Source organism: Strigops habroptila, chromosome 11, assembly GCF_004027225.2.
Source record: "Strigops habroptila isolate Jane chromosome 11, bStrHab1.2.pri, whole genome shotgun sequence".
NCBI classification, from domain to species: Eukaryota; Metazoa; Chordata; class Aves; order Psittaciformes; family Psittacidae; genus Strigops; species Strigops habroptila.
In genome coordinates this window covers 19,675,267-19,694,700 of record NC_046360.1, presented here as the reverse complement: position 1 = coordinate 19,694,700, position 19,434 = coordinate 19,675,267, and the positions used below count along the sequence as shown (strand labels likewise).

At 41.0% G+C, this 19,434-nt stretch overlaps 1 protein-coding gene across 14 annotated transcripts in view; it reads left to right on the top strand.

The window, feature by feature from the left end:
• ATP2B2 (ATPase plasma membrane Ca2+ transporting 2) overlaps positions 1–19,434 on the top strand; it is a 412,410-nt gene that overhangs the window by 284,090 nt on the left and 108,886 nt on the right. For all 14 annotated transcript variants that reach the window (XM_030501305.1, XM_032920206.1, XM_030501308.1 and 11 more), the window contains one exon: positions 1,373–1,570. In XM_030501305.1, the coding sequence (XP_030357165.1) occupies positions 1,373–1,570 (198 nt within the window). The remainder of the gene's footprint in view (positions 1–1,372; positions 1,571–19,434) is intronic.

The window sequence follows — 19,434 nt, the reverse complement described above, 5'->3', positions numbered from 1 at the left end:
GCAGCAGGACTGATCTGTTCAGGAAAGCATCACTTTCGTCTGAGGAAATGACGCTTGGGCCTGGTGCTTCCATCCAAGAGGAGACTTCCTGGCACATGCATGCTGCTGGGAAGAGTTGCACTGGTCCCGAAGGAGTAAGACATACATCTGAGCACCATTAGCACGTCAGGATCCTCATGCGTTTGGCTTGACACCTTGATGGTGCTATTAGTGGGGCTTTCTATTCCTGAAGTACCCCTTGGGTACTGACATGCTTCAGGGGGCAAGGGCTTACCCTAAACTGCGTGAGGATTGAATCCTTACAGCGTGGGCTCCATCGTTTCCTCCTGCTCTCTTACAGGCACCTTTGTATTGCTCCGAGGCCAACTCCCAATTCAAGTATTGTTGTCGTGCCACGTTAGGGTGAATAAGCATGAATAGCTTGATGTTGCTGAGCACCTTCAAAACTTACAGTTTTGTACATGTCCCAAATGATGTCAGATTTTTTTTGGCAGATATATGTAACGACTGATTTTATTGCAGTTCCTTATGATGCTGAGCACGGAGGATGGGCACAGTTATTCCGTCCTAACACTTACAAGTCATTTTTGTTTTCTGAACAGGCGCTAGACTGCATACATTAATATAATTAAAATAGGGAAAAAAGCACAAAGTGGGTTGTTCAGTGCAACCACACGTTCTTACACTGTATCCTTCAATTGTAATGTTCTTAAGTTGAAGTGTCATGCAAATACATGGATTTTTATATCGATTTAAGGAACCGTATCATTTCCGTTTTACTTTCTTTGCATATGTAACCTGTCACTTTTGCTGCCTTTGTTCACTTAACCAACAGTTCATTCCAGCAGTGTGCGGCAGGCAGTACATATGCAGCAGGAGAGGCTGCTCTGCAGTAGAATAAGACTTGCTTTATTGCTTTATACTTCGAGGTTGTGGACCTGAAGTCAGAACAGAGATGTGTAATGCTGCTTCTACGGCTGTTACCAAAAGCTGCCAACAACTATTCCAACTGCATCCCCACTATAGTGTCTTTGTGCTTTATGAGCTATTTTCAGAAGTCATTGCTTACATGTATGTGTGTATCTACATAGGTCTTATTAAAGTAAACCCACTAACTCAAAGACTTTTTTTTATGCTTAAAACTGTCAGGAATTAGTACTAAATGTAGCCCATAAGGATTCTGTTCAGAACATAAGGATGGATCATCTGTCAAAGGCAACATTTAAGCGGAATATCTATCTATTTGTTAATATGCCATAGGTGGTACAGCTTGTAGTTGTTTTTGGAGAAATAACTTACAGGAATGCAGATCTAAGTGGGCATTTTCTATTTCACTGCAATTTTAATGTATGATATTTTATTTTCTTTACAGGATTAGCTGGCACTGCTGCAGACCTAGAAAAAAGAAAGCTTATTTTTGGAAAAAATTTTATACCTCCAAAGAAGCCAAAAACATTCTTACAGCTAGTCTGGGAAGCATTGCAGGATGTGACTCTTATAATCTTGGAAATTGCAGCCATCATATCTTTGGGACTTTCGTTTTATCAACCGCCTGGAGAAGGGAATGAAGGTAAAACCTTTTTCTAGAAGTCATTTGTGTGAGCTGAAGTAAAACCAGTCCTATCTCTCAAATGAGTTCCATCCCCACCCTCCAGAAGGTCACTAACAGGAAATTTCCATGTGGTTTGTGCCTGTTACTATTACATCTGGTACTGACATATTTTTTGTGTGCTTGACATTTCTTTATGCAAATAGCGAAACCTTGTGGCATGTGCTAAACACATTAAAGAAAAAGCACCATATTCTTGTGAAACTGGAATATTTTGGTTTCTGTTTTCACCTTTCTGCTTGTCTTTGGTGTTTGTTTATCCATCTGAGATGGTTGTTTACTGCATTATCAAGGAGAAATATGTAATTGCTTCTGTAACTGATGGATCCTGTCTGCATGAACATGGGCAAGTCGTCAGCTGGTTTATGACATACCAGCGGAAGACCTGAATTCAGTGAAATTCACTCATTTGAGTACTTTTAGTGATACATCTAAGGCTAGTGAGCCTGGGCTCAAAAGGGAGTATTAGAGGCTGAATCACGTTATAAACTGGATACTGCAGAATCCTTCTGTGATATCTAGAAAATTTAACACCCTACTCACCCCCCTGTCCTCCTTCTTCCCCTTCTCCCTGCTTTGGATTCAAGTTCTCTTGAATTCACATGCTTTAAGTATTTGTTCCTCTACATAAATGCAAGACTTCCATTTCTGGCAACTGATCCAGATTCCCTCCCCCCTTCCCCTCCCCAGCTCTTCATAGACTTATAAAGCTGGCTAAAACATGCTGTGTGAAAACATGACGTGCACAGCTTGGCAAATGCAGGAAGAATGTCTTCCTCTAAATATAGCCTTGAAATGCTTTTTACATTTGCTTCAGTTTCCTTTGGCTACTTTCCTTGAAGACCCTTCCTTCTTCCTTTTCCATTCACAAGCACAATAAGCACGTAGCTATGCAGAGCTCTTGCATCTTATTTATGATTCTTTCATCCTTTCTATACAATTGGGAATCATTTGTTGCTTTCTCACTGCATTTTGAATATGTGACTATTGATTCAGCAGGTGTCTGATTTAGGCATGAAAAGATAAAGGAACCATTTGTTTTATAACCGAAGAAAATGTTATTTATTGTTACTACCTCATATAACTGGACATAGTAGAATACCTTGGGGATGTTGAAAACCATGAACAATGCTTTACAATATTAGAACTTGGTTCTGCAAACTTTTTCCTTAGGCATAAATGTGCAGACTACCCTCATTTTTAATTTATCGGGTGGGAATGGTATTTGGAAAATAGGATTGTTACAGGTTTTAGGAAGAGGGGAGATGTGTCATCAGACAGCGTTGTTTGGGTTTTAAAAATTACTATTCTTATTTTAATGCTGCATTTAAAATGTTTCTTTTCCCATGGGAAGGTGTGACACATCTGAGATTCTGAGATAGTCTGAGAGAGTCTGGAAAGCTCAGCAGCACAGCCTGGGAAAAAGCATTTGTGTTTTCCCATAGCACAGTATTTTATTCACTGTTCACCGTTTTCCCTAAGTTTTTAGATTAATTTTCCTGTTGCCATGTTTTACACAGGGAGAATAAATCAAATTACTGAGTATCTTTTAATCCACCTTTTGGAACACATTGTAAAGGTCCTTTACTTTTGGTGGTTTTTTAAGCCTTTCTTTGAGCAGTTGTACAAATGTGGAAGATTCTCTTTAAAACGAGTATATTACAAACTGCTGCCAAGGACACCTACAAGTTGAGTTTACTGGTAGATGTCTTAAACACAGCAAACCTGGCGTATTAAGCTTGATTTTGCTATTGGTGAAGTGGGGTATAGTCATACTTCAGACTGAGTTGATAGTTTTGCATAACCTTCTGTAAGCAATTATAAAATAAAATTGTATATAGGTTAATGTTGACTAAAAGACTAAAATGCAAAGGTTTTTATGAAGGAACAAAATATGTTCTTTTGCCCATACTTCAGCCAGTACATTGAACAATTTAAACTATTTCTTGAATTGAACATGAACCTGGATTCTGGCCAAACACGAGCCTGTCTGGGGAGATTGTAGTTCTTCGAGAGGGCAGCAACTCTTAGGAAGTGTCTGCTCGCCTGTCTAAAACTCATATTCCTTCCACATTGCTCTAGGTTGGTCCATCTCTGCACTGCTGTTGTATCAGAGTATGGATATAAATGCCACGTAATATCTAACATCCTTGCCACAGTCTGCGTTATGCCTCACTTCCCGGAGGTGAGAGGGTAATATTGCCTATGGGAGGTAATAGGGCATCCCTGCCCAGTGACTGGGACAAGTGACAAATCCTTTGGGAAGTGTGAAAACCTGTATTTTCCTTTTCTGACTCTTCCCAGAATGAAAATTATTCATCGAAATGTACATTTATTTGCAAGTTTTATTTTTTTCATGAGAAGAATGTATTTTCTCCTGCAAATACAGCCCACTGTTAGGAAAGGGAGCTGGCACTTCCTGCTCACTGCCTACTCCTGAACGTGCTCCACTCCTCCACAGCCTGCTTTAAAACGTTCTCAGGTGGTTTCTGGATGAACTCAGTGGTTGTGCTGTCCTGCCCTGCACGGAGCCTTGTGGGGAGCAGGGCACAGAGCTCGCAGCCACTGAAGCTCCATGGGCTGAGGAGCCAGTGAGCAGCTTTGCTGGACAGAATTCCTCTTTCTACATGATGTGTTCTTAACTTTTCTCTTTCCTTTTTCTCTCTCCATCCCCCTCCTCTCCCCAGTCCCTAAAAGTTGTTGGTATTTGATTTTGCTGGTAGATAACAATATGAAATATAAACCTTGTGACAATCAAGTTTGTCTATAGCTCAACAAAAAGTCTCCTTTGTGTAACAGGACACTACTTTCTGGTGCATGGTTGTTTTACAACATGCAAAGGCATTGTTTTACAACACGGAGGCAGCCTCCTCTTTTAAATTCTATTTTATTTCTTTTGTTTTTCCAAATGAAATGCATGTTAACTTTGAAAATGAGCCAGTGAGACTGTTCTTCTTTCCACACTGATTTTCCCTGTCATCACTGCGAATTGTCTGAACTCATCACCTTGCTATCATCCACACGGACCTTTCAGAGTCTAAAACCAGTTGTAAATATAAATTCAGTACTGTTACAAGTAAAAGACTTACAGGAAATTAAAATATAAATACAAAAGGTGAAACCTTTATGGGCAGAGAGGTGTGAGACACTGCTGGGAACAGGCAGTTTCTTCACAGGTCCGTGATACATACTGACACTACACTTTTCATATCACAGGGAAGTTTGTACTGCAGATGGGCCTCACATTGGATGGGGTAATTGTGTGAATTCTTTTGTCCTGGCTAAAAGTGCCTGTGACCCTCTTATGCTGCTTTGATGTCCTTGACATCTGTGGCTAGGAAAGGATGATGAACAGAGCATGGGCCTTTCTGTTTGAGTCCAAACAATGTGAAAGTTGATGTTTCCACAGAAATATCTTCATCAATGGCAGAAGCATTAGCGTTGGCCAAATGCTTTTTCCTCCTTTGGTTCAGAAAGTCCTTGGTCTATCTCCAGGAGCAACTTTAATGAGAAGTCTGGTCAGGGAGATATAGCTGAAGCCATTAAAGATGGTAAGTCTTGGGGAGGTAGCAGAGAAAGGGTTGGAACAGGCTGGAGTCTACAAAGAGAGGATATCTTCTATTTTCTATTATTGTGAAGCACATAAAGAGACTACACATCCAGAAAATACCAGTGTCCATGAATTGCTTCAGGAACCTTTTCTAAGGGTACATAAGCCTCTGATGTATGTATGTTAGTGCATTTTGCTGTATAAGGCAGTTATAGGCTCAAAAGCTCATTTTCTGTCTGCATTTCTACATTGGCTTCATTTCCCATTTTACGCTATGAATGTTGATATATTGCCAAATTTAAGTTCTTTGACTGTAGCATAATTGCATTTCCAAACATCTACAACACAGTTTGGTGTTATATTGGGAAAAGTAAATAGATAATAGGACAAAGGGGAATGGCTTTAAGCTGACAGAGGGGAAATTTGCATTAGACATTAGGCAGAAGCTCTTCCCTGTGAGGGTGCTGAGGCGCTGGCACAGGGTGCCCAGAGAAGCTGTGGCTGCCCCATCCCTGGCAGTGTTCAAGGCCGGGTTGGACAGAGCCTTGGGTGACATGGCCTGGTGGAAGGTGTCCCTGCCCATGGCAGGGGGTTGGAACTGGGTGAGCATTAAGGTCCCTCCCAACACAAACCAGTCTGGGATGATTATTTACTGAGTTGCATTCAGTTTACACTACTGGAAACAGTTGATATTTCTGAGGTTTTGAAATATCAGTAGCAACATCTTAACCAGTCTTAACTGGAAAGAGTAATAATCTATTGTTGATAGTATACGAAGTTTTTGTTCTACTCCAGTTCTCCATTTAAGATATTGGTGAATCTTGGAAAATGTGGTTTAATTTTCTGTTGCCATCACAAAATCTCATCTACAGGAATTATTGGATAATAGTGGAGCTTTGTTTTCCTGCTTCTCCAGAAGCCACTTCAGTTCCTGTGTTTTCATATTTCTTAGCAGGAGTGAAAGTTTCAAGAATGTTTGTTCTCAGCAGCTATGCTGGAGTTGGTTTTGTGATCTGCTTTGCATTCCCTTTATCATCTGACAGGCCATTAGGAGCAATTGAGAACTTCTGCATAAATTATTGTCAGCCCTGTGACAGTGACTGATCCTCACAGGCTCCTTCTTCCACCCTTTCAGAGAAGTGCAAAACTGCTGCTGCTTCCAGCAAATGTATTTTGAGAGACAGTCCCTGGTGCAGATGTAGCTGTACTGCAGTGCTGATCACACGGGGGTGCCACTTCAATTCAAAAAGACACTGTTCCTCAGAACAAAATCCTTCTGTCGTGGGTTAATAGGTTCCCTGAGCAAACTGAGCAGTGAGCCTATGATATGTAAAGAGAATTTAATGAATATATGGGATCCTGGCTTCACTTTTTTTGTTACGTAGTTAGTCCAGGACTAAATTTGAAATCTGTCTTTGTATATCAGTGAATGGTGAAATCATTATTGTGTACAGTTTGTAAAGAAATATCAAGTGTCCTGTTTTAGAAATAGAAAGGGCTGCTTCATGAGATGAAGTAGCTGGACTTGGGGTCTCAAACCTTTGCATTGCTTGAGGAAATGATGCTTTTCCTTTGGGAAAAAGAGCTTAGACTCAGAAACCCACCAAGGGAGTGGGAAATGGCAGTGCTGCTCTCAGTCACTCCCAGATCTTGGTCTCATTTTAGCTGTATATCTGCAGGAATCTCCCACCTGTATTTTTGGGGTGCTTTTTTGTTCATTTTAGTTTTGCTTTGGGGTGGTTGTTTTTTGAGTCTTTCCCCTTAGATCTCTGCTGAAACAGTCTGTTCTTGCAGGAATGACTCAACTGTGATTTGTGCTGCTTTTGTCCCTCTCTGAAGCCATCTTCAGACAGTCTGCCCTGCAGTTCAGAGCACACCAGCCCCATTGCCCAGGTTCAGTACATCTGCCATCCATACCCTTGGTCAGCTGGTTAAAAATCTTCAGTCTCTTCTGTTAACACCCGCACTAGCAATTTCTGAGCCTTTTGGATCCTCTCCCTTGTTACTATCTTCAGGCCTCGTATCACATGTGGCTCTTATCACCCACTTGCAAAACCCACTCATGTCAACACGTGACAGTCAGTTACTCTCTACATGGATGTAACAAACCTGTCAACTTTTCTTCTTGAATTCTGTTTCCTTCTGTGGATTACAAAGGGGGGAAAAAAGTAGCCTGAGGTAAAACGTTGCAGCATCCCAGTGTTCAGTGTGAAGCTGCTAGCATGATGTCTGTTTTCAGGTATACAATTCTTTGCAGCTTATGGGGGGAAAACAGGAAAAGTCTTTTTGGTTGAGGTAGCTTCTGTTGAAATTCCCAAGGCAAAACTCCACCTTGAAACCAAAGTCGAATGATGGGTTACATTGCTTAATATACTGCTCATCAGAGGTTCGGCTGGGTCAGCTTTCCCCGTACTCATGCAACAAGTTAATAAAGAGAAGACATGGAAACAGGGCATGGTCCCCTGAGACTTGGTCCTCCCAAGCCACTTTCATTAAGCCTTTGGTGACATTGATAGGCTGCTGCTGCTTGGGACTCGGCCTGGCATGCCTGCTGACCTCTCATCACTTAGTTCCCTTACAAGGGACAGTATTTCTGGGGTTCACAACTCAGTTGTTTCCTTATCATTCCCATAATGTGTCACGTCACTTGGTCAATGGGGACTTAAGTTGGAGATTTAAATCAGAAAGGGTGTCTGTATAGTTTGAGAGAAGATACAGCTGATCCACAGCTCCTGTGAGGATGGCTGCTCATCTCGTCTCTGTGCTAAGCACTCGCTTGTACTCATGGTGCGAGTGTTCAGTGCATATCTAGCAGATCTTACACTCCTTATATGTGAACCTGAACAGTACATGTGTACGGATTGAGTGGACAGCAGGTCACAGTCAGGCATGGAAATGCCAGAGCCAACATGCTCAGCAGTGCCGCATTTGCCAGGTAGTGTAAAGGTCCTCTCCACAGGAGCAAAGGCAGCCATGTGCTGGGTAGACAAAAAGAATCAGTCTGAGGGGAAAAAACCCCACAAACAAACAAGCAACTTATCCCCCACCTTGTGCAGATCCAGTGCTTGGGATCTGAAGTGCTGTGCTGTTCTCATCTTCACTCAGGAAGTGACGATACCATCTGTGAAGATACCACTGAAAATACATCTCTTGACGTTTTACTACATGGGGCAAGTCTGTAGGAATAAGTCACAGTGGGAAAGGTTTGACCAGTCATTAGGTATCTGTGGAAGGAAGTGATGTACTGTGTATCTTTAATAAAGAGCTCTCTCTGTCAGTGTGGGTCAGTGCAGTTCTCCTTCTCGCAGGTACCTGACCCTTGATGCAGATTGTGCTGGAGCAGAAGAGCTGCAGTAGGCTGTCTGCTGGGTGTTGGCTAGGCTCAAGTACAGTGTCATGTTCTAAAGATACCTTGTCTGTCCCAGTTCCTCAGCACTTACAGGTATTATGGAATCTCTTGGATTAAAAAAACCCACTGTAATATCATGTAATTAAGACATTACTCCTTCAATGCATTTCAAAGTTTTGTTGTCTCAGGCACTGTCTTTTTGTGGTTCCAGTTCTCAGCTTTCCCCAGATCAGACTGGGGTTTTATTGCTTTTCACATGATGTCTAGGCTGCTCAAGGGTATTTTACTACAACAGCATACAGCAGCCATTCAAACATTCGCCTGCCTCCAGGGGGAAATAAGGAATACCACCTTTTGAACATAGCTTTAAGGTCATGTTAGCAATTTTGTTTGTTGTTCTGTATTTGCGTTTGTGAACAGCTGAAGTTTCTCATCCAGATTTTAACCTTTTCAATGAATTCACTCTGTTTGGGCTGTATTTACTTATTTATTTATTATTTTCCCTAGGGTAATTCCTACCCCCCCTTTCCCTCTCTCCCCCACCCCCCATATTTGCAACTCAGCCAAAATTCTACACCAGTGTATTATTGTCTTCAGATTGACGTGGAGGGTGTTTCTTCTGCTCTTGTGTGTATTTCTCTGCATATAGAGAAATCTTCCCTCCGATGGGGGATGCAGCTAGAAACCTGAGCTGGCCATGCTGAGTCAGCAGCTACCAGCCGCCAACACAGCAAGATGCATGTTGAGAATAACGGATGATGGAGAGGAGGAAAAACCAAACAGACAAAACCCAAACCCAGCCTTTGGCACCATCACAAGACCTAGTGGCTCCCAGCAGTGCTGCCCTGTGGGCAGCTGGTAGGGGTCAATTCTGCAATGCATTGGTGCTCAGGAGGTGGGTGCTTCCTTCGTCTTTGGGAAGAAAGCAGTGCAGCACTTCTTGGTTTCCATAGGAGGGTGAATGCTGGAGCAGTCTCTGTAGTTCAGGCAGGGTGGTACAGGAAGGAAAAAGACTCCTTCTGCATTGCTATGCATGACGGGCACCTTGACCTTAGGTTAGATAAAGTTCTTCTCTTTTTCCTAGTGTTTAATCCGTGATTTTCATCCCTTCTGTTTCTTTGTTGTTGTGACACAGCTACATCCATTGTAGTGTTTTCAGGTGGAGTATCTCACTCTTGCAGTATCCAGTCCTCCTTCCTGTTCTCACAGAAATGTGTTTTCTTTTTTAGACTTCTTGCCCAGATCTTAAACTTCTTGTATTCTCTTTCCAAGACATGTCATGTTGTGGTAGATTGATCTGTTTTTCTTTAGGGATTCTAGAAATCTTACATTCTTGTGATGAAATCAGCTTATTCTGAACTTGTATAAACATACAAAATGCCTGCTGAGGAAACCTGGAAATAGACCCTTGTGTACGCAAACACATATTGGCACAGGAGAAACACACAGGTGTCGGTTGGGCAGGAGGCAAATGCTGGGTATAAAACAAATAGCAGGATTAGCTCTGCAGGAGCACGACCCACTCATCTGGTGTTGGAAGTGGTAAGCAGTAAATTAGAGAGTACAGTCAGTTCCTGCGAAATGGAAACAGACTGGGGTTATTGTTTTTATCTTTATTAATACTGATCATTTGTGTGACCTCAACACTAGAAATAAGCACTTGCAAATCTGTGCATGGCTGAAGATTTCATCTAAACAAGAAACACTCATGTGCCCCCTTTGCTCAAATGACCCTGGGGGATAAACTCTTGTTTCAAAACAGTTACAGAAAGTGAAAGCCTGAATTATTGAGGAGTCTTAACCAAATTTTATTAAACTTAGTTAAAAGTAACCTTAGATAAATAATCATGTGAAAATCTTGAGCCATCCTCTGAGGGATTCAGTTCATTTGCTTCCTGGTGAGGTGCAACGGGTATAACTGAAAATAAACCAGATACTGTAATGCAGCATTTATCAATTTTTACCTTGTCTTCATCTTTACATCCAGGATTTCATCCTATATTCTCCTTAGCATTTTAATTCAATAAGGCTAATCCCAGGGTTAATGAAGCACATGCATTTTTAAGTCCTTTGCCAAACTTTTACACACTGAAAGTCTTGCGAGGTCAGTTCAAGATCCCAGGACACAAGGATTTCCACAGGGAAGTGTTGCATATGTCTCCCTGTCTCTTAAAAACCTGTCTCCCTGAGTTTCATTAGTACATGCTAATATATCTGAATAATGAGTGAAAGAATAAGAAACGTCAGAAGTGAGTCAGCTGAACAAAGATAATTCTCAGTTCTTTGTGGCAGTTTTAGGTCTTAATGTATTTTTATAAGCATTTTACATGTGGTAACAGATTGCATTAAAAAATACACAAATGTAGGCAGCATAAAAATCCAGTTTGTAAAGCCAGCATTACTGTTACTTTAAAGTTCTCCTAAAATCATAGCAGTACATAGAAATAAACTGTCTTCTGCCAGCCCTTCCATTTACAAAGCCAACATTATGATGAAAAACTGATTCCACAACCTACGTGTGTGCAACTGATCCTGTAAAAATGGCATCATGTAATAGTTCTGTTATGTTGAAAATCCATTCTCTCTTTATGTCCTTTCCATAACACAAAAGTTATTTTAGAAAACGTGAGACCTTTTTAAAACAAAAGGAGCTACATTTCATTCATTTCAATACTTTGCAGTGATTTGAATTTTAACTTCCACCCTGCTTCACAAAGCACGTCAGTGAGGCAGCAAACCAGCCCTGCATCCCTGCATGATCACTTCTGAAAGTTCCAGAATTCTGTTGCTGAAAACAATCATTAGCAAACATCTTCCAGTCTCTTGTAGATCATAAGAGGTCCAGGAAACAGCTTGTCTTGTAGTCCTCACTGTCAGGGTAAACTCAGCACCCCTCGGCACGGCCAGGGAATCCAGCTGCGGGTCCTGAGCCCATTACTGGCACAATCTGCAGGCTGTAAGCACTGGTTGGAGTTTGGCAGGACTGCCAACCGTGTGCCCAGTACAACATAATCTTATAACACGCCATGTACTTTCTCAGAGGGTTTTAGTTCTAATTTAATTTCATTTTAGCCCTTAATTAGAACAGATTTGGAATCCCACCCCCTTCCCTCATTTGTTTCAGACTTTGCTTTGACTGTACAAAGCTGAAGTGTGTATGTTACTCTATAAGTGACTCTATAAGTTTTCTGTAGAGTGTGTTGCACAGCGTTCTCCAGGCACTGAGTAGTCTTACATCAGTGGAAAACCAGGTTGTACGTAAGAGGGTATAAGGGCCATGCAGCCTTAACAGCCGATATGTCCTACTAGGGATCCTGTATCATCTTTGCTGGAAAACAAGCAACACCGTTTGTTTGGTTGTTGCTGCACAGGAGGTTTTATTGTGCTGTCCAAGGAGCAGAACTCACAAGACAGGTTGAGGTGATAGAAGTGCAGCTGCTAGAAAATAGCATTTTATGTAGAACAGATTAATTTCAAAGAGCTATCAAAACAGAACTTTTGAACAGTCTTGTTGCACACACTCAAATACTGTTATCATTCTTCATAAAAATTAAACCATGAGATTCCCAAAGGATTTTTTTAAACTATCTGGCAGTACAAGGGATGAAGCAGTTGACATCCTGGAAAACAGGAGAAAACCCAGGAGAAACGGAAGTATTTGCCCTCTTAAAAACAGCTTGTTCTACCAGAACCCCACCATTTACTCTCCTTCCTTCCAAAGCTGGGATGGGGTGAAGCGGCATATGGCTTCTAGTGATATTAGTCCAATCTGTTTGGTTAAGTAAATTTAGTTCCTTTAAGAATTTGCTTAAGAAAGTGTCTTTTTAATTCCTGCCCTAAATTGTACTTCAGTGCAAGTTCTAGATATTCAGGAGCAGAGAATGGAACAGGTTGGAGTGTCCAGCTAGTACACGTGTGTCCTAACTTGCATGTGAATTACCTTGCTGTCTTCCAATATTTGTATAAGGCTGCTTTTATAAAGACACATTTGTGCATGAGAGTTGTCATTACCTGGATGCACTATTCAATTTCTGAAACATTTTTGCTTTTTATGTTGCTTTCACGATGGAGAAAGTGGGACAGGTTTGGGTTTGGGACTGCAGTACCAGGTGAACTGTGGGTTCCCTGGGTGGTGTGGGGCCACGGAGAGCCTGATGCAAGGATGGTTTGGTGGCTCCAGGTGGAACCTGGCTGTAGATGTTTGGCTGTCACTGACAACCCCGTCAGGACACAGCCTGAGCCTGCAGAGCCTCTCTAGGGGTTTGTACCCCAGTGCTCCAGATGCTGCTGCTGAGGATAGCACAGCAGCTCGGGCAGAGGCACAGCCGCCTCCATCAGTGCGCGCTGCTGGGCTGTGCAGGGGGTTGACAGGCCTGGCTCTGCTCGCATGCTTCTGCTGGCTGGGTCTATGGCCTGGGGAGGCTGCAGCATTTGGGCTGGCTCAGGGGGTGGAGGAGAGGTGCTGTGAAACCTGCAGACAGGATGCTGGGGAGGTGCTGTGGGGCTCATCTGAGCATCATCCCCAACACCCAGCGGGTGTCAGGAGGACTGGACTGGAACTGGAATAGAGAGAACAAGCCTTGCTGGCCTTGTTTTCATCTTACGCAGGCAGCAAAGCTCTGTTACTTTAAGCTCCCAGTCCTTCCTATATTAAGAGCGTAGCACTGATGCAAGGGCTGGGTATATAAATTAGAGTGCTTCAGTCTCTGCTCCTCCCTGGTCTGGCTAATCCCCAGCCTGGTGACAGCATCCCAAGGCAAACAAGAAGAGGCAGGATATGAGAAAATCTACTTGAAGGGCTCTTGGAGGTCAGTTAGTCTGGCCCCATACTCAAAAGCACTATCAACAATATGTAAGCCATTCTTGACAGAAAATTTATGATACTAATTTTTAAAAGGTTCCAGTGATGGAAATTCTGTGCATCTCCTAGATAATCTGCCCAAGAGTCCACACAGTGAGTTACTCCTGGTGTATAAGCCCAGCTGTCTCTTGTAAGAATTGAAACACATCACCACCTGGGTATGTTTTCACATGGCTGTGAAGACCAATTTGTCATAGTATTTCCAGCCGCATTTTGTCTACTTGAAGACAACTTGATTATAAATATCAGTGTATAGCTATTCATGGGAGCTTACCCTGCTTTTTCAATAGGAAGTTGACATTTGAATGTCAGTACTGCAGAGGGATACAAGTATTGCGCTCAATTTGGCAAAGGGAACCAAAATATTATGTTGGAGAAGTTATTTACCTGCTGTTTAAAAAAAACCCCATCAAAATTCCTCCAAACCAATGAAAACCCCAAAGCTTTGAGAACATCTTTCTTGTCAAAAGTTAGCATTAATAGCTTATAAAATAAACCAGTGTGAAATACAGTAATGCTGTCTTCTTACTCGATTGCAATTAAAAAAAAAAAAAAAAAGATCAGTTCTAATTCAGCAGTTTTAAAATCTCAAATATTTTTCAAATTTGCACAATCTGTTTATGATGTGACATGTTTGAATTCATGGTACGTTCAGATGAGGTGATAGGATTGCTTTGCAGTTTCAAAGGAGGGTGCTGTTTGCCAGCTGCTCTGCGTGAGGTCAAACCAACTATGGGAGAGCCCAAGGTCTGCGTGTGGTTATGGTTCACATCTGTTGGTGGGTTTGAATTAGAATGGCAAATTTTTATCTGGATAACAATGTTTAAGCACAGCGGACTGAAACAAATCCGGTATACCTGTGTGAACACTGAGCTGGTGACAAAGCAGATGTATATAGCACATTGCTGCTGGTTTTCCTTTTCTTTTTAAGAAAGCAGTAACAATAAAACAGACCTTTGGGACAAAATACCTAAAACTCAGCATGAAGTATGTGCACACACATGTGGAACCAGGTATTGAACTGGGACCTGGGGAAAAGGATCTTAAAATCTCTCAACTTCAGATCTGCATAGATGTGCAGGGTTTGTGTTAAAGCTCAATCAGAGGGAGGAGACTAGAACGAGCCCCCACTCCCCGAACTTCACTGCTGGAAATAAAGCACAGGTGAGTAAGCATTTGGTTTAACAGCCCACATCTACTGCAGTAGAGTTAATACTGGGTATTACAGCACTGAATTATACTACTTGTTAAGTATGTGCATCTGTGTGCATTTATATGTGTGTGTTAATATAGATATGCATATTTTCATGTATTATACATGTATAAATATCTCCTATCAGAAAAGTAGCAGTTTAAACAACTGATTCCAGTTTATTTCTGTTACTGCATAAGCAGCTCTGCCTTTTCTCTCTAGGAGATGCTCATCGTGTTACAGTTAAGTATGCATAAACTTTCAGAATCTTAAAACTAGATGAGTTGAAACCAAAAATAATATGCAGAATACAGTGTATGTTCTAAATGGGGGTTATGCTAATTACGTGCTGCTTTAGCTGGCTTTGGATGTATCTACATTAACATGTGAGTTTGGATCCATTCAGAAGTACATCTCCTGTTTGTCCCCAGTTCATGTGCTTTGGCTGCTTTTGTGAGAGTGCGCTAATGGAATGGGCCTTCAGATGGGACCTCATCCCATCCTTTGGGATGAAACCGAACTGAAAAATAGGGTCCAGAAACACATTTCCTTAGTGTATAGATTTGCACTGTGCAACTACTTTTTGTAGGGCCCCGCTATTTGCTAATGTTGATAGAAGTTTTTACTGCTTTCTGCTGCGAGACATTATGCTTGAATGTTTAATCTTTTACTGATGTGATTTTTTACTGCTTAAAGCTTTATAGAACAAAGTAATGAAGATAAGAAATTTAATGAAAGTAGTAAATGCTGCAGTTTATGAGCTGGTTTTGTGGCTGAGGTCTACAAATCTTCCATATCTTATTCAACCTGGTTTTCTTGTTCTCATGAATATGACTGATGAGTGAGGGAGTAACAGCAGCAGAGGAGGCGGAGGGGTTTCCAGAACTGGCTCTAGAGCACATTGCTATGGCTTAAGCTCAAAAGAGACTGGTTTAATTTCCTGCCTTTGTAGTATCCTGGCTGTGTTAGGTTGCTGAAGGTACTCAGCTGCAAATGCTCTTAATCAGAGGCTTTCAAGCTGTGGCCTGTGGACCTCCGAGAACCCACAAATCAGTTTGAAGGGGTCTGTTAAGGTCAGCAGCCTATTCTTAGTAACCTCTCTCTGCAGGGCTTGTAGGTTGGAAGAAGTTGACAATTACTCTTTTAATGGTCCATGTGTATCAAGTATATCAGTCAGCAATCACAACTTCATCCTGTGCTCAGTTTGATTCTTTCAGAAGCTCCAATGAAACATCTGTCAAGATTTCCAGGCAAAGTCAACTTTTTTCAGTGATGTCTTGCGGATTTTGGGTAGGATTTCAGTTAAATACAGTCTTTTTAAAAAATCATCCTGGTTAGAACATAAAGCACACAAAGAAAAAGAAAAAAAAGAAGGAATATTTTTGGAAGCAAATACATTTTGTTTATATTAGAGAACAAAGAGTGATAGAACAGTACAAGCATCCATTACTCAAGCATCCACCCTAAAGACCTTCTTCAGTGATCATTCTGCTTCAGCCAGGAAGAGAATAGGCTTTGTTTATTAGGATTTAGTAGAGGAAGCATAAGTAAGAAAGGCAGCTCTCAATCTGATTAGGCATTTATGAAATATCTGTTGTTCTATGCTAATGTTAAATGTTTTTCTTAGGTCTATTTCAAGTCAAGAGCCTGGTGACAGCCAGTTTGCTGTGAATAATTTATTTATTTTCATGGGCTTCTGTGTTTCCTGGTGCTGTCAGTGAACTGCATTGGAGCAGTAGCTGAGGAAGTGTTCAAATCCTCCTCTCCATCCAGCTGTATTTGGGAAGTGCTGGATGTGGTCGGGAATTGCTGCATGAGAAAGGGGAGCATTCCCCCTGGGTTTAGAAACTAGCTGTAGCTTTAGCTTTCTGATGTGTTTGTAAAGAGTGCCTGGATAACTGGAGCTCCAAATGTACAATTTTTTCTTGAGATTATGTATTTTTTTTTTCTCTTCAACTGTGTGTTCAGGACCTAAATGGGCCATTCATGTTTACTAAGGCTCCTCTAAGACAACTTTTCTATATGAGATATTTACAGGTTATACTAACAGATACACACACTTCATAAGCTATCTGTTTCCTAGAGAGGGTCATTGTTACAATTATCCCAGCATGGCCTTCCCAGCACAGACAGAGCTCCTCATCTATGGAATATATTATCCTGTATTGGGAACCTTGGATTTTGACCAACGGTCTTTAGTTCTCTCAACCACTAAATAATGAAGACTATTTCATTATTTAGTCTTTTTTGAAGATGTTTTTACTGTCTGTACATGTAGTAATACCTGTGAAGCTGTTTAAGGTGGTTTATTATTATGGAGAAACTATTTTTGATGATGTGTGAAAACACTTGCTTTGCAAATTCATACTGGCTTGCACAGCAAACCTATTCACTGAAAATACATTTAAGTGAATGTAATTGCTCTTTTATAAGTGTTTGGATAAAAATATATTGCATTGGTTGTTTATAATATGCTATCCTGGGTTTTACTATACTTTAAAATGCTTACAAATAGCCTACTTCTAGGTTATTCAAGGTTGTATTTAAGTTTTATTTAGTAGACAGTCTTTTCTGAAGCTTTCCTTTTACAAACTTCATGATTCTTACCCTCCTCCACTGGCTAGGTAAACTGTCTGTCTATCTGACTCTCTCTCTTTCCCCTATTTCCTTTGAACCCATCACTTTTTGAATGAGATAGAGCAAGTAAGGTTCTGCTCACCCAGTAGTTTTTTGTGTCCATTGATATTTTGATTGCAGTGTGGCAATCTGGAATGACAGACCTGGAAATACCATCCATACATTTGGTGTCTCTGTAGAAGCAACAAGAAAGAAAACAGAGATTTAAGCACCGCTTCTCGGCGTCAGCAAGTAAAGCCCAATCTAGGTATCATGCTCTGCCCAAGAACAGAACTTCTAAAGGAAGTGTGAAAATGATCCTATGTGTGTCGTGGACTCAGAAAAAAAGCAGATGTATCACTTCTAAAATACAGATGGGATGAAGTGGAACATTACGTTTTGGGACCCAAGCATTTGTTCAAAGCAATGGTTTCACTCTGGTCTCGCTTGGCTGTATCAAAACGCTCAATTCTATACTGCTCACCAGCACAAAATATGCTTATGGAGCAAATTCATTACTGGATGGCAATGATACAGATAAATGACATCAGTTTAAGACTTGAGCTGGCTTCAGTAACACTGCATTAAGACCTCGTAAAGTGCCAAATGTGCATATTGTGTCATATGGGACCTGCAAATTAAATAATTGTTTCATAATGTAAAGTGACCTACATCTGCTTCTACAAATCTGTGTTGGACTGCAAAAAATAAAGTCCCATAGATGCCTTCCCTTCTGCTACACAACTAGCGATGTGTAGGTCATCGACAAAGTGGGTTGCTTTTAGATATTGCTCATTAGGTAGATTTCCAGGTTGCCAAGCACGACTTAATTCTCAACTGGGGCCATGAGGTAATGAGATTTAGAACTTTGGGATGCGATATAAAATTTTCTCACATATTTTCCAGGAAGAGATTCTCCAGAAGTATTAATCCTGCGAGTAAAACTCAGCTAGGACATGACCTTGCAAGCGTTGTTGAGTAACTGCACTTGAACTCTTATTAATAAACACAAAGAGCAACTTTCAAAGGTCTGATTCTTACATTTGAAAACTGTGTGTTAGCTTTTGAATATGTGGCTATATTTACGAGACATTGTTAGAGCTGAGCAATACACAGTAAAACTATAGTGAATCAGATGTGAAGGTTTTCCCTTGTAATCCCTAAGAACAGGACTTGTGGTTAACATTCCCATAATTGCCTTTCTCTACTTTCTCTATGGCAACAAAAGGAACCAGAACTATGAAATAGAAGCTATAGAAATAGTTTCATGATCCTGTTCCTGTCCATTGCCTCTTGGGGAGGTGGGGCCCCATCCTTCCAACTGATTTTTACAAAATGCATTCCCTTGGAGGTGCCAGGCAGAAGAATCTTGCTCAACAATTTGCATCTCTTGAAGCTGAGTGTTTTAATTACCATTTCTCTGCTCACAGACATTTGTGGTCAGAGTGAAGGACTATGTGAATAAATGCACTTTCAGGGCTTAAGGTTTGTTTCCTTGCATGAACATGTCAGAAATGTGTAAATATTTAATATTGAACTCCAAAGTTGGCAGTTACATAATAACCTACAGGGACACGATGAGTTTTTCTGCTCCCCCCACACCGCAGCCCTTATGTAACTAACTGATGTATCACAAAGCAAGCAATTCTAAAATGCTTTTCAAATAAGTATCCAAAAATCACTTCAGTATCTTTTGGACTAATTTTGCAGCAAATGATATGACACAACAAGGAATTTGTAAAAATAAATACTGCAGTATCTGTTACAGCTTAAAAAAATCTTGTTAAGGAGGTGTGAGTGTATGATCTTTATCGTATAATTTGTGATTATTGTTCCTTTTGCCCTCCAACTGGATATGTTTGATAAAGTAACATCACTTACAGTGGTAGTACCAAGAGCCCAGCTCTTCAAATGAAAAAGCGAAAGCTGTAACTTTGAGCTGCTCAGTTTGCTTTAATAGCATCAGTGCTGGAGTTGCAGCTAAGGAAAAATGTCTTTACAGAAAGTGATTAAATCAAAAGTTTTTATCATGGGAACTGTTGTCTTTCTGATGACAAAACCAGTTTGACTGACTGAAAAAAAATTACCTCTGGGAGTGTTAGGAGATTTTCCTCGGGAATTTAAATGCCACAAGCTATTCTCAGCTTAAAAATAGCAATGTGTAGGTTGAGATGAGGAGCTGAGAGGTGTGTGCTGTAGGTTGGGACTTTGTTAAGCATACAGATGTTCACGGGTTTTAAAAACATTCTTTTTCTGA